The 14,450-nt window shown below is 56.7% G+C and overlaps 1 protein-coding gene across 5 annotated transcripts in view; it reads right to left on the bottom strand.

Annotated features, from left to right (window-relative positions):
- CARS2 (cysteinyl-tRNA synthetase 2, mitochondrial) overlaps positions 1 to 14,450 on the bottom strand; it is a 35,603-nt gene continuing 21,153 nt past the window's right edge. For 2 of the 5 annotated variants that reach the window (XM_024754010.1, XM_024754013.1), the window contains 8 exons: positions 11,998 to 12,131; positions 10,553 to 10,620; positions 5,553 to 5,619; positions 4,666 to 4,925; positions 3,148 to 3,477; positions 2,547 to 2,645; positions 225 to 428; positions 1 to 149 (listed from right to left, as the gene is read on the bottom strand). In XM_024754010.1, the coding sequence (XP_024609778.1) occupies positions 81 to 149; positions 225 to 428; positions 2,547 to 2,645; positions 3,148 to 3,477; positions 4,666 to 4,925; positions 5,553 to 5,619; positions 10,553 to 10,620; positions 11,998 to 12,131 (1,231 nt within the window). In that variant the 3' untranslated portion in view covers positions 1 to 80. Of the gene's footprint in view, positions 150 to 224; positions 429 to 2,546; positions 2,646 to 3,147; positions 3,478 to 4,665; positions 4,926 to 5,552; positions 5,620 to 10,552; positions 10,621 to 11,997; positions 12,132 to 14,450 lie in introns of those variants that run through there. The other 3 variants (XM_024754012.1, XM_024754011.1, XM_024754015.1) reach the window with 3 other exon arrangements.

Genomic DNA, 14,450 nt, shown 5'->3' with positions numbered 1-14,450 from the left:
AACCGTTAACATCAAGCTTTTATCGTGATTTGAGCAGCACAGAACCGCGCCGGGAGCCGTGGCCTCCGCATCCCGTGGCCTCAGCTCCCTGGTTTGGGGTCTTCTGTCCTCGGATCCAGCAGCTCCCACGTGGACACGCCGCCCCGGTCCTGGGGAAGGAGACGGGCCGGGTGAGAGTCAGGGCGCGGGGGCAGGGGCAGAGCCGGGGGCGGGGCGGCACTCACCTTGATGCTGACGCCGTGGGCAGCCAGGTCCCGGCGCAGCGCGTCGCAGGCCTCCAGCAGGGGCCGCCTCTCCAGGAGCTGCCGCTGCGCCTCCCCGGGGGCCTCCCTCGCGGCCAGAGCGAACTGCCGGACCTTCTGCCGGAAGCGGACCAGCTCCTCGATCACGCTGTGCAGGGCGGCCGGGCCGCCGGCCCCTGAAACACACTGCCCGGGCGTCGGGTGAGCGGACGGGCCCCTGGCCGGGGAGGGGCAGGGGGCGCAGCTCGTCTCCCTCCCCTCGCCTCGCCCGAAGGGCCCGGTCTCCCGGTCGCCCAGGCTGGTGAGCGGGAGCTGCCACTGCAGACGGGCAGCATCGGAGGGGCATTGGGCAGAGCCGGCAGGCCTGGGCCTCATCGACCAAGGAAACCAAACTTGCTCCAGCCACCGTTCAAGGCCCTGGACGTTCTGCGCACGGTGGGCACGCGCACACGTGCAGCCCCGCGGCGCTCTCCTCCTGGGGCCGGGGACCATCAGCGTGGGTGCCGGCCGGGGGAGCTCCAGGGCTGGCGTGGGCCCGGAGCCCTTACAAGTTGCCAGGCGTCCGACCCCACCCCCACCCCCCGCCCCACGGAGGAGGGGCCGGCGGTCCAACTCCTTCAACCTCACGTGATCCCCAGCCACTGCTCCCACAGTAGAAGACAGCTCGTTACAGAGACGTGAGCCCCCAGCTCGGGGAGGAGGTGGGCTTCTGGTGACCCAGCATAGACCTGGCCCCCTCAGCCTAGTGTGAGCCGCCAACAGGCCCTGGACCGCCCAGGGAAGGCCGCAGTCCACTAGGGAATCAGTGTCTCTCGATCAAACAAATCATTGCAAAGATACGCGAGTCTTTCTGTTGAGGCCAGAGAAGCTCACAGCCTAACAAACAGTCCTAGGAGACATCCCCGCTCACGACCAGGGCAGCCGGCGCCAGGCCTCAGCTGGCAGGTCCCCGGCCCGGCAGTGTGGGCTGTGCCCAGGCCTCACGGCAGCAGGTGGCCCGGCAGGGCCCGCAGGGAGATCCGGGGTGGCGTGCCCCCGTGTGCAGTCCAGGCTCCCCTGTTAACAGCCCGTTCACACTTTTTTAGAAAGTGGCAGCTACGGCCCTTTCCTTTTCGGTCCTGAACAACAGTCCTAAGGCTGTTTGTTAGGTGAGGTAGAACGAGGCGGGCCCCCTGAAGGAGGAGGGACCCTGGCCTGGGGCATCAGGCAAGGACGCTTCTGTGCAGAGGACAGCCTGCTGGGGGTGAGGGGAGAGGCGGCGGCCATGGGGAGACAGGTATACACGGGGAGGGCAGCGGGGGAGTGATGTTGGGAGGTGGGAGCCCAGAGCGGAGGGAGGTGGCCCGGGACTTTTGGGAACCGGAGTCAAGGTGTCGGGGGTAACAGTCGATACGGAGAGGGGACCCAGGATCCTGGGGGCTGGCTCTGCCCGCCTAGGGCCAGAGCAGCTGTGGCCAAGCGCAGCGAGCACCCAGTGCCCAGACCCTCCCCGCCGAGAGCAGCCAGGCTCCTGGAGAAAGGCCGACTCCTGCCTGCGATACAAGGTACCGGATGGGCTGGGAACGTCAGTGCAGGAAGCAAGAATGTGCCAAAAGGATGGGGCCGTGTGTGGCACCGCAGCCAGCTCCACACTCCGCCCCCCAGCTGCGAGCGGGAGGAGGACCCGAGTCCACACTGGCGCCGGGAAGGGTCTCTGCGGCATGGTCACGGTGCACATCCCGGGCACGGGACAGACGGGGATCACGGCCCAGAGGATGGCGTCACATGTGCTGAGTCCCTGAGGGGCCGGGGTGTCAGGGCAGGAAAAGGCCACGGAAGGCCAAGGGATGTTCCACACACAGGGGACCGGAGACCCGGTGGCCGAACAGCCCACGGGCCTGCACTGGGCCTCTGCTGAGGAGCGTGTGACGGGGACATGGGCGGCCAGGGGGGCCAGGCCCGGGGATCCCTGACGGCTGGGGCCCGGCCGGCAGCTCAGACGCCGCCGGAGAAACGTGTCCCCTGCAGCCTGACTGCCGTGTACACTTTGAGGGTCTTTCCCGCACACAAGTGCGCACGGAATCCGTGGCTCGCCGCTCGTTGTGCAGCTGAGGTGCACGCTCGTCCTGCTGGGAACCTGTTGCGGTTAGTAAATCCCAGCTCTGCATCTGCCCCTTTTAAGGAACATAACACATCTTAAGCACGTGCTAAGTCTGGCCTTTAATTACCGTTAAAATCCGCGTTTCTGAAGGGAAGAAGCGGCTGTTATAGAGTTAGCGTGTAGATTAAGTCCCACGATCAAGGACTGAAGAGAGAAGGGCATACCTGTCGCTCAGCCAGAGAAATCCCCACCGTCTCAAAGAACTGCTCCATGTAGGACACGACGGCACCGAACACAGCAGGGCTCCTGGGACCACCGGCCGCCTGCAACAAGTCACCCAGAGAAGGCTCTTGAAAGGCAAGAGCACCGACCCCGGGCAGGTCAGCCCCCGGTGGGCGCGGACGCAGCCCTGCGAAGCTGGTGCTCCCGCCCGCCGCTGGGGCCTGTGCTCTGAGCACCTGTGCTGGCAAGGAGCCCCTGGGTGGCGGCGGCAGCAGGTGGCCTTCGGGGCGTCCCAGGGTCCTGGGCATCCAAGAGGAGCCTGGCGCCAGGGCCCAGGGATGGGCAGGGCTGGGGGGCAGTCGGGGTCCCCACCCGGCTTCCTTCCCCGTCTCACATCTGTGTAACAAACTCGGACTCCCCTGAGCTCCTGTGTCCACGTGCCGGGCCTCCCCACGGCCCCCAGTTCTACTGACCCTGGCTCAGGACGGGGCCACACGCAGGGGTGGCCCGGAGGCCACAGGCTCTGGGAGCTGGGTGGCCCCAGGGGCTGGCGAGGTGGCATCTGCTGTGTCCTCAGAACTGTCGCCATGTCCCAGGAGTTACCTCGGCAGCCGCCTTCAGCTGTCTGTTCCCGTGGTGAGCCAGGTCCATGACGGCGTCCACCGCCCCCGGCGTGTTGAAGTCGTCCGCCAGCGCCGCCTGCACGGCCCCCTTGGTGTGGCCCAGCCTTTGGGGAGGTGAGCAGACGGGGCCGCTCCAGGGACCCGGCTGGGTGGCAGGAGCTGCAGCGCTGGCCGGCCCCCAGGACGGACGCCCCCTGGGGGGCTCCACCCTCAGCTCCCGCCCCTGGGGCAGCCCTTCCAGCTCCTTCCCTCTGCTGTCAGACCCCCTCAGGAGCCGGCTGCCGTGACTGACGCTCGAGTCCCTCAGCCCCTGGCAAAGAAACTGAGGTCACTGTCACCTCCTCCTCGCCTGCCCCCTTACCCGTCCCCAGCGGCACCGTCAGGTCCCCTTCGAGCCACCCCTCACTCATATGCTGTCCTGCACGCCTGCCGGTCAGTCACCGGCCCCTCCGAGGCTCTGCCACTGTATTGATTCCCTGCTGCCCCTCGTCCCAGACTTTCCCCACCTCCTCCGGGTGCCCTGCTCCCCAGGCACAGGAAGGGTTGGGCAGAGCTGCCGAGCCTGGGCCCGAGTGATCACAGGGAGAGACAGAGCTTTGCTGCCTGGGCTTCTGCAACCCGGCGCTGTCTGTCAGCCGGCATATAACCTGACCTCTCCTGACTGAGGCGCAGACTCTCCCCTGCACGCCTGCCGGTGAGCGGCACTGCCGGCCCTTCCCTGGCACCCGCCGTCGGGAGGGTGGCCGAGTGACTGACGGCTCCCAGCCCCACAAGGCCCAGCTGCCCGGCCCCAGGGCTTGGGCTTCGTCCTGGGCGCCACTGCTGTGACCAACAGGCAGCTCCTGCCTCTCTCCTGCAGATGCCCTCTTCCCGGCCGGCCCCGAAGGAGCCCCGGGCCCTCTACTCCTCATCAGCCTCCGGGGACCCCCGATGACCCTGCCCCCTTCATCTCCCTCTGGTATCCCCCGAGGCTCTGTCTTCCCACTTTCTCACCGTCTCTGAAGCCAATCTCAAACCTTCCTCGCCTTTTTTTGGACGCAGTGAAACACAGATGACCACGTCGAGCCATGTACCGAGCAACAGAACTGGAAACACCGTCTCCACGTCCGGGGTAGCCTCCGTCCTCCCGCCCGCGCCACCACTCAGTTCACTTCCCGGGGCCCCTTGCTGTGCTCCCACCTCTGCAGGCACGGCCGGCCTGTGGTCACGACCCCGGGGGGGTGGGGGGCACAGGCTGGGCTTCCGGACGCGCCCGTCAACCCCTGTCCCGCGACCCAGGTCCCCCCTCCTTCCTTCAACAGCTCGCTCGTCCGCCCACCTGCCCCACTTCCCGCCGACCATGCCATCCACGAGGCTCCTGACGCTCCCACGCGACCGTGGGCTGTCCAGGCCTCCCTGAAGGCAGGGTGCCTGCCCCTCCCCTGGCGGGCCCGGGGCTCCCGCCAGCCCCACCCCCACGTCCACAGCGCTGCCTTGGGTGGTCCTGAGCAGCACCCACCTCTCCCACAGCACGTCCTCCTGGACGGGGCCGCCCGCCAGCTGCCCCCTCATGTAGGCCCGAGCGTCCTCCACAAAGGCGGCCACGGCACGGAGCAGACGCCTGGCCTCGAGCACGGCGCCGTCGCTGTAGTCCATGGCTGCGGGGAGGGAGCCCGGTCACCCGGGAGCCGCGAGCGCCCGCAGACCGCCAGGCTCTGTCCTGACCCCAGGCAGGAAACGTGGACACCCCTCCCCACGTGGGTGGCCGAGGGCTCATTCCTGCTGACAGACAGATGTACAGACAGACAGATGGCTCTGGAAAGCAGGGGCCCTGCCGGGCACCTGAAGCGCCTCTGGGGAGGCCAGCCGACCGGTGCCACGAGGACTCTGGCCCTGTGTTCCCAGAGGGGCAGGGAAACCTGGCCATCACCGTGCCCACGAGTGTGCGGGGACAGATTAGGGACACTCGCCGCACCCGGGCGGCCCCAGGTCTCTGGACAGGGGTCCGGCCAGCGGGGAGTGCCGGGGTCCCCAGACTCTCCTTCAGGGCTGGAAGGGGACACGCCCTCTGGCCCAGGGGAGGGGCGGTGCCATGCTGATGGCTCCTGGCTCAGGCCCTGTACCAGGACGGCTCATGACGCCAGGGGTTAGGTGCCGCGGGCTCAGGCTCTCCGGGCCCCGCGGAGCGCTGGGCACCGGAGTCCCACTGCAAAGCCGCGGCCTTGGGACAGGCTCCGGGGTCCCTGGAGCATCCTCGGGCTTCTGTTCAGAACCCAACCTCAGGGCACGAGGGCAACACCCCAATAGGACGGGGAGCACCCCACCCGGATTTCGGGGTCCCCAGAGGCCCTCAGAGGCTCCCCGGGGCCACACGTGAGGAGCACCCAGGCCTCCCTGCCAGCTCACCTGACCTGTAGCTGCTCCGCAGGCAGAAGAGGCGGAAGACGTCTGGGGAGGCCGTGCTGAGGAAGTCCTGCAGGGGGCCGGAGACAGGAGCCACTAACCCCCAGGCACACGCAGCGCTCCTCCAACCCCCAGTGTAGACACCTGGGCCGCCCCCCGAGCAGTCGCGGGGTGTTGGCCCCACGAGCCTGCGGCCACATCACCTCCACACAGCCTGTGCTGTCACTCATCTGACGTGAGCTGCAGGGCTCAGACCCACGGCTGGATTCTGTTAGAGCGTTCACTCAAGTGAGGGAGGGCACGGATTCCTGTATCTCGATATAATCAACAGCTGTCAGACTCCTACAGATTTCATTCTGTGTGTTCAAAAATGTTACGTTCTAAGGAAGCGGCCACAGATTTCGCCAGGCCAACAACAGGATCGACAGGGAGAAAGGTGAAGAGCCCTGTCCAACCCGACTTTCATCAGTAAGACACCGGGTATTTCAACGTCTGTGTCCGTCCCCTGGTGCTCCTTTCCAGGGTGTGAAAAAGGAGTATTTCTTCGTCCCCCTAACTCCCTAAACTAGCCAACTAGAGACCCCGTCCGGTGGACAGCGCACGGTGTGCGTGTTAATTCTCGCATTTGCGCGGTCACGCGCCCTCGCGTCCTCACCTGTCACTTCCCCTTTAAATCTGCAAAAGCAGCAGCACGGAGACCGAGCCCCTGCACTGTGGTGTTACTACACCACGGACAGCGCAGGCAGGTAACGAACTAGCGCTGTCGCATACGGAGCTTCACTTACAGAATGCTAAGATGCAGATGTGTCGTAACTGCAGTGTGTCTATAATGGTGACAAAAAGACAAGGCTTAGTGAACCAAACGCCGAACACCCAAGGCCAGGGCCTCGCATCCTGTGCCTTCTCTGCGAGTCCTCCTGTGTCCCGTCGGCCGTCACTCCAGCCACTCTGACAGCGCTTCCCTGACCTGCCAGGGTCTCGTGATAACCGGCTGTGCTCGGCGGGACCCCAGTAAACACGCAGCTCAGCTGGCGTGGGGTTACACCGGGGACAGAGAGTGAACGCCGGGTACTCAGAGGGCCTTTAGCCACCCTCTGACTTTTCCCTCTCCTTTGTGAATTATTTCTTTAGGTTTCCTTCCCCACCAAAGCATGGACTCAACTGCTTCATAACTTGTTACAAGTCCTCTCCTGTCTCTGACAGTGTAGCAGGAGGCCTGTTCCCAGTGGACACGCTTGCCTTAGGTGAGGATTTGTTTTTGTAAGTTGTTGTGTGTTTAGCTTTTTATAAATCGCTTCCAGACGCTTGGTATGTACGGCTGTGGAGCTGTGTGGGCAGGAGCAAAGCTGTGCATCTCCGCGGCGTGGCCACCGTCAGCAAGCCCTCCCCGCAGCCCCGGGGCCCTGACCGCTGACAGACACACGACACGCCGCCCCCAGCCCCACGCGCTTCTCTCTGCGAGTCGGTGCCTCTCCTGCACTCCTGACTTTCTGCTCATAATCGTGCGTTTAGTCACAGAATTTAAAAACTAACATTATGGATATTTTATGTCTGTCTAGGTCTTCGGTTTTTCCGAAAGAGATCTCTTTTTCATTTTAGCACTTTATGTTTTCGGGGTAGCCATGTTCTCTATTTCATCCCAAAAGGATTTTAGGTGGTTTTATTTTAAAGGGTTTTTCCTGGACTTCCCTGGTGGTCCAGTGGTTAAGACTCCGCACTTCCACCGCCGGGGGCACGGGTTCAATCCCTGGTCGGGGAACTAAGATCCTGCACACCACTTGGGCACGCCCCACCCCCCAAGAAAGGGGGGTAGTTTCCTGCCACTCAGAATGTGGACTCATTCAGATAAACCTCAGTGTGTGTTCAGAAATCTAAGTTAATAGTTCTCCAAACGCCAGCAACACTAAAGGGTATTTATTTTCACCACTGTGGGGTGCCCCTATGGAGTCAGAGAGTTCAACAGAAATCTGGAATCTGACCTTTCTACGGCATTCTGTGTCTGTGGACCGTTTCCTGATAATGACACAGAAAGAAAGTAGGACTACATCAAACTAAAAAGCTTCTGCACAGCAAAGGAAGCAGTCAACAAAATGAAAAGACAGCCAGCAGGATGGGAGAGAGCATTTGCAGACCATCTATCTGGTTAGGGATAAATAACCAAAATATATAAAGAACTCACACAACTCAACAGAAAAAAAAAAAAAGATTCAAAAATGGGCAAAAGACTTGAATAAACGTTTTTCCAAAGAAGACCCACAAATGGCCAACAGGTAGGTGCCTGAAAAGATGCTCAACATCACTAATCATCAGGGAAATGCAAATCAAAACCACAGTGAGACGCCGCACCTGTCAGAATGGCTGCCATCAAGAAATGTGTGGATGAGAATATTGAGGAAAGGGAACCCTTGTGCGCGGTTGGTGGGAACGTACATTGGTACAACCACCGTGGAAAACAGTATGGAGGTTCCTCAAAAAATCAAAAATAGGGCTTCCCTGGTGGCGCGGTGGTTGAGAGTCCACCTGCCGATGCAGGGGACGCGGGTTCGTGCCCCGGTCTGGGAGGATCCCACGTGCTGCGGAGCGGCTGGGCCCGTGAGCCATGGCCGCTGAGCCTGCGCGTCCGGAGCCTGTGCTCCGCAACGAGAGAGGCCACAACAGTGAGAAGCCCGCGTACCGCAAAAAAAAAAAAAAAAAAATCAAAAATAGATTTACCGTACAGTCCAGCAATTCCACCTCTAGGTACACATCTGAAGGAAACAAAATCACTATCTCGTAGATGTATCTGTACCCCTATGTTCAATGCAGCATTACTGACAACAGTCAAGATACGGAAACAACCTAAGTGTCCACAGATAGATGAGTGGACAAAGGAGATGTGACACACGCTCACACACACATACACGTGCATATACACACTACGGACTATTAATCATCAAAAGAAGGAAATCAAAAAAAAAAAAAAAAAAAAAAAAGAAGGAAATCCTGCCGCTTGTGACAACATGGATGAACCTGGAGGACACTGGGCTCAGTGACAGACAGCCGAGGAAGACAAACACTGCACGATCTCACCCACGTGTGGAACCTGAAAGAAAAACTCACAGAAACCGCAGGGAACTCCCTGGCGGTCCAGGGGCTAGGACTCTGCGCTCACTGCCGGGGCCCTGGGTTTGATCCCTGGTCAGGGAACTAAGATCCTGCAAGCCATGCAGTGTGGGAAAGAAGGAGAAAGAGAGGGAAGGGAGGGAGGAAGGGAGGGAAGGGAGGAAAGGGAGGAAGGGAGGGAGGGAAGGAAGGAAGGAGGGAAGGAAGGAAGGAAGGAAGGAAGATAGATGGAGAGCAGACCAGTAGTTGCCAGGGGCTGGAATGTGAGGCTGGGGAAGACTTTGGTCTCTGTAAAGTCCAACAGCAGGGAAGTAATTCAGTCCTGTAGTAGCGCCCCCCAAGGGCCACTCACTAAGTGGTCAGGAAAGTAATGCAGACTTTGTAATACCTATGAAAATTTTAAATGCATGTACCCAAGCAGATGTAGTTTAATACGGCCATGAAAAATATAATTTAAATGGCCATCAATAGGGGATGGTTTAAACTAATTAAGGTGCGCCCTTACAACAGATGATTATTCGAGTTAAGTCCATATGGAAGAAAGCTAATGCAAAAGACTCAGTAGTTTAAGAGACACCTGGGACAACACCGAGCGCACTAATGTTCGCATTGTAGCGGCCCCAGGAGGGAGAGAGAGAAAGCGGCAGAGAGCTTATATTTCCAGCTAAGCTGGAAATTTGCCTAGCCTGCGAAAGGGAAACAGACATCCAAGCCCAGGAAGCACAGAGAGGCCCAAACGAGATGAACCCAAAGAGATCCACAGCAACACACACTGTAATTAAAATGGGAAAATTAAAAACAAAGAGAAAATCTTAAAAGCAGCAAGGGAAAAGCAACTCGTTTCTCACAGGGGAACTCTCGTAAGACTGTCAGCTGACTTTTCTGCACGCCAGAAAGGAGCAACGTGATATACTCGAAGAGATGAAAAAGCCTACAACCAAGAATACTCTACCCAGCAAGCTATCATTCAGATCTGGAGAAGAGAGAAAGAATTTTACAGACAAGCAACAGAACCCTTAAACCAGCATTACACGACATGTTAAAGGGACTTCTCTAAGAGGAAAAGAAAAGTCCACGACTAGAAATATGAAAATTCTGAAAGGAAAAATCTCATTGGTAAAGGCAAACATTCAGTAAAGATAGAGTAACCACTTATAAAGCTAGTAGGAACGTTAAAAGACAAAAATACTATAAATCATCTATACCCACAATAAGTTAAGTGATACACAAAACATGTAAAACATGATGTAAAAAACATTAAACATGGGAGGTGGGTAAAAATGCAAGCCTGTTAGCATGTGTTCAAACTGAGATCATCCACTAAAATAACCTCATATACGTGGGATGCAGCAAAAGCAGTCCTAAAAGGGATTTAGTAATATAAGAAAAACCTCAGAAAAACTTAAGAAAAATCTCAAATAAACAACCTAATTTCACACCTTAAGGCACTAGAAGAAGAACAAACAAAACCCAAAGTTAATAGAAGGAAAGAAGTCATAAAGGTAAGAGCAGAAATAAATACTGAAAAAAAAATACGGAAGATCAATGAAACTAAGAACTAGTTCTTTGAAAAGATAAAATCAATAAACCTTTAGGTAGACTCATCAAAAAAAAAAAAAGAGAGAGAGAGAGAAAGGGCCCAAATCAATAAAATCGGAGTCCTGGAACAGTGAGGGGGGAGAGGCCGATGCCCTCAACACAGGAGTCGACACAGGAGGCGACAGGACAGGAAACACCACCTCGCACTTTTAGACAAGAGAAAGCCGTTTAAGCCAGAAGCAGAAGCCCATCAGGGCCCCGGGGACACAGGGAACCGGAGATGGGGGTCTCCTGATGCATATCAGCCTCCGTGACACGTCGGCAGACTGGCGGGCACACAAGAAACACGACAAGTGCGTTACCTTAATTGTGATGTAGTTCTTCAGTGATTTGGACATCTTCTCTTCTTTGCCCTTCACGTGCAAATGCCCTGAAACAAAAACAAAGTCACTCATTCTGTACCCCCAGAGGCAGGGTGAAGGAGGGCTCGTCTCCAAAGGCGCCTGGAGTCCGGGAGCCCTGACCTGTCACACAGCCCTGAGTGGATGCCCACACAGGCCCCCCGATCGGCCCCGCGCTCAACCCGCCAGCAAGGGGGGCCCACGTCCACTCCCGGCCAGGGCATCACTCTGCGGGGATGGCCCCTCCCTCTCCTGTGACTCACCAACACAGGGGACCTGACTCAGCGCCCGAGGAGAGGACACATCTTTGCCTCCACAAAGCGTGCGGGTCTCCGAGCAACACTGTGAGCGTGTCTGTAGCTCGTTTCCAGACATATCCCAGCCTCAGCATCGTTTCACGCCCGTGTGTGAAAGACGGGGGGACCCGAACCCCCTCAGGACTCCTCCATCTGAGCCTGGCCCTCCTCCTGGACCACATCTGTACCAGGCTCACTTCCAAGGGAGCTGTGATTTCCCAACAGAAAATTCTTCCACTTTTTCTGACACAGCTCGAAGCACCACCTTTTTTCAAGCCAACTTTTCCAAGAACTGGTTACAATGTGGCTTCCAAAAAGCTACGTAACCTTGAATATGTCAACCTATGCAGCCTGCCGTATACACCAAGTACAAGTGAAGTTTTAAAAAAACTGACAACATCTGGAAAACGAAACATCTGACTGCTGAACTCTACTTCTATCCATTTACTTCAGGAAAAGGCATCGATTCTCCAGGGTGTCAGGAGACACAGCTGTTCCTCCGGGACCGGGTGAAAGTGGGACAAAGAAGATTCCAACGTCCTAACAGATCGTGGGTCTTAACAGCAAAACCCTTCCCCACGCCTCATCCGAAGCAGCAGGACCTGCCGTGTGCGGACACAGAGCCCCGTGAGCCCTGGCACTGCCGCGGGTCCCGTCTGATGGCAGACCCGGTCACCGAGGGGCACCAGTGCTTGCGGCGAACCCCAACTCCTCACGAGCGCCACCGACGAAGAGCCTGTGGGGACCAGCCCTCGCGTTCCGACGGGTAACACGGGATCCCCTGTCCCCGAGCCTGCGACCGGGCACGGGAACACCTCCATCCCTGGGACCTGTGATTCCCTCCCCGGATGGGCTCGGAGCACTCTGCTCTCACAAGGCCTCCCGCTGAAGGGCCGAACTCTCGTCAGCTCACACTTCAGTTCCAAAAGGCACGTTCGGTATTCCAATCCAAGGAAGGTCACGTCCAACCGACAACAAGTCAAAGGCCACTTAAGGGACAACTCTGCTTCTTGACCTATTAGCTGATGCAGCTGTTTCCAAATGTAGCTATTTCACGAACAGAGTCGAGAGAATGGAAATGGAACAAAGTAATCTGAAGTCCTCGCTCACCAGAATGTAGGAAGTAATTCCCCCACTGCTGGCACTGGTGAAAGACCTCGCACTGTGCGATTTCGTTCTCGTGGTGAGGAAACGCTAAATCTACGCCACCCGAGTGGATGTCCAGCCGGCTTCCAAACACCAAACTGCAAGACACAGGGCAGAGCAGGGAGTTAACTCAACCCAATGACACGGTCTCCAAACCACATCCCGTATTTACTCCTTCCAGCCCTGGGCCACGCACACACCGAATGGAGCCCAATTCCGAATGCATGACAATTCAGCTGATGCAAACGGAACCTGACATTTGTTTTTACTTCATAAAATCTCTAATTCATAGCTTTTCCGCCTGGGAAAGAGACTTCATTTTCTTTGCTCTGGATACAATATGTGGTTTTTAAAAACTTCAAAATCACTTTTTCTTACTTTCAGTAGGCAGACCTTAGTGGTTGTTCAACTATAACAAAAAAAGAACTATAAAATCAAAGAGATTTTTAATTTGGCTTTTGAAAAATGAGCCATTCAGCAGCCGTACATGAATAACAAAGTAACAGAATTCAAAGTGACACATTTCAGCTGGCCGCATTTCAGCTATAAGGCTGCTCGGTCCACAGAACTGCACATGGCACCTCTCAGGCCTGCCGGGGACACTCAGTGTGCGCAGCTCTGTCACCAGAGCACCTGCAAAGCAACCGGTACCAGCACCAGTGGTCCAGGCTGACCAGCAGCTGCTTCAGAGGACGTGAAAAATGCAAAAGCTCGCACAACGGAAAGGGGGCGCAAGGCGGGCGGCTGTGGAGCTCTGGAGGCCGTCGGCCCCCCGGGGGTGCAGACACCAGTGAGTTTTTCTAAAAATGGTTAAAAATAGATGTTTTCAAAGATGCCACAGCCTCACTGAGGTCCTTCCTGCTGAAGGCCGACTCTCCTCCCACTGGCCCAGCTCTGGAAAAACCACGCATGCACTGGTCACACCTGAGCTGAGTGGGCGAGCAGGTCGTCCAGGACCGTACATCCTTGGCAGTGGTTTCTAGAGAATCTCTAATAAGTCCTCGAAATTCAAACGCTACGAGGGCGAGCGTGAGGTGGGAGGGACCAGGACTGGGGAGGAGCGTATGAGGGGGCACACTCGCATTTGTAACGAGTGACCCATTTTTACAAAGATCTGAAGCAAATATGACGAAGTTAAGACTTAACGGCTAAACTGTGGGTCTGCAGTGTTCGTTAGATTAGTCTCTAGTCTTGTCTGTATGTCACACCTATTTTAAAATAAGAGAAAGCTGAAAAGGAATAGAAGTCCATTATTTAGATTTCAACAAAAATAAAACATTTGATGGTAACATTACATTTGAAATTTACTAAATGCTTCCTGCTTCAGAGAAATTATTTGAATCTAAAAGATGAAGATCTTTTTTTAAAAATAAATAAATTTATTTATTTATTTTTGGCTGCGTTGCTGCACGCAGGCTTTCTCTAGTTGCGAAGAGCGGGGGCTGCTCTTTGTTGCTGTGGCCATGCGGTGGTTTCTCTTGTTGCAGAGCACGGACTCTAGGCGTGCGGACTTTAGTAGTTGTGGCACGAGGGCTCAGTAGTCGTGGCTCACAGGCTCTAGAGCGCAGGCTCAGTAGTCGTGGTGCACGGGCTTAGTTGCTCTGCGGCATGTAGGATCTTCCCGGACCAGGGCTTGAACCCGTGTCCCCTGCATTGGCAGGCAGATCCTTAACGACTGTGCCACCAGGGAAGTCCCAATACAGATCTTTTTACAACACAACGTATATCCCACACTGCTGTTAAATCAACAAGTATTTGTAAATACTTTTAAGTGTTTATAGTAGGGCTGAGAGCTGGACACGTCTGTTTGTTTTTAATATTTATTTACTATGGCTATGCTGGATCTTAGTTGTGGTGTACCAACTTCTTAGTTGCAGCATTCTAACTCTTAGTTGCGACACGTGAACTCTTAGTCGCAGCACGTGAACTCTTGGTTGTGGCATGCCGACTTCTTAGCTGCGGCATGCCGACTTCTTAGCTGCGGCATGCATGCGGGATCTAGCTCCCGGACCAGGGATGGAACCCGTGCCCCCTGCATTGGGAGTGCGAAGTCTTACCCACTGGAACAACAGGGAAGTCCCTAGTTGACTGGGTTTTTTTTTGTTTTGAGGTTTTTTTGGTTTTTTTTTTTGCAGTACACAGGCCTCTCACTGCTGTGGCCTCTCCCGTTGCGGAGCACAGGCTCCGGACGCGCAGGCGCAGCGGCCATGGCTCACGGGCCCAGCCGCTCCGCGGCATGTGGGATCCTCCCGGACCGGGGCACGAACCCGCGTCCCCCGCATCGGCAGGCGGACTCTCAACCACTGCGCCACCAGGGAAGCCCCTAGTTGATTGTTTTCTAACGAAAAGCTGGACCCTGTTTCATACTAACAACAGGGTGTGACATCTCAGGAGTTTCGGATGTGTTTCCCGGTAAG

The sequence above is a fragment of the Neophocaena asiaeorientalis genome, unplaced genomic scaffold, assembly GCF_003031525.2.
Source record: "Neophocaena asiaeorientalis asiaeorientalis breed wild unplaced genomic scaffold, Neophocaena_asiaeorientalis_V1.1 scaffold684, whole genome shotgun sequence".
Taxonomy (NCBI): Eukaryota; Metazoa; Chordata; class Mammalia; order Artiodactyla; family Phocoenidae; genus Neophocaena; species Neophocaena asiaeorientalis.
This window is presented reverse-complemented; position numbering and strand designations above follow the sequence as displayed.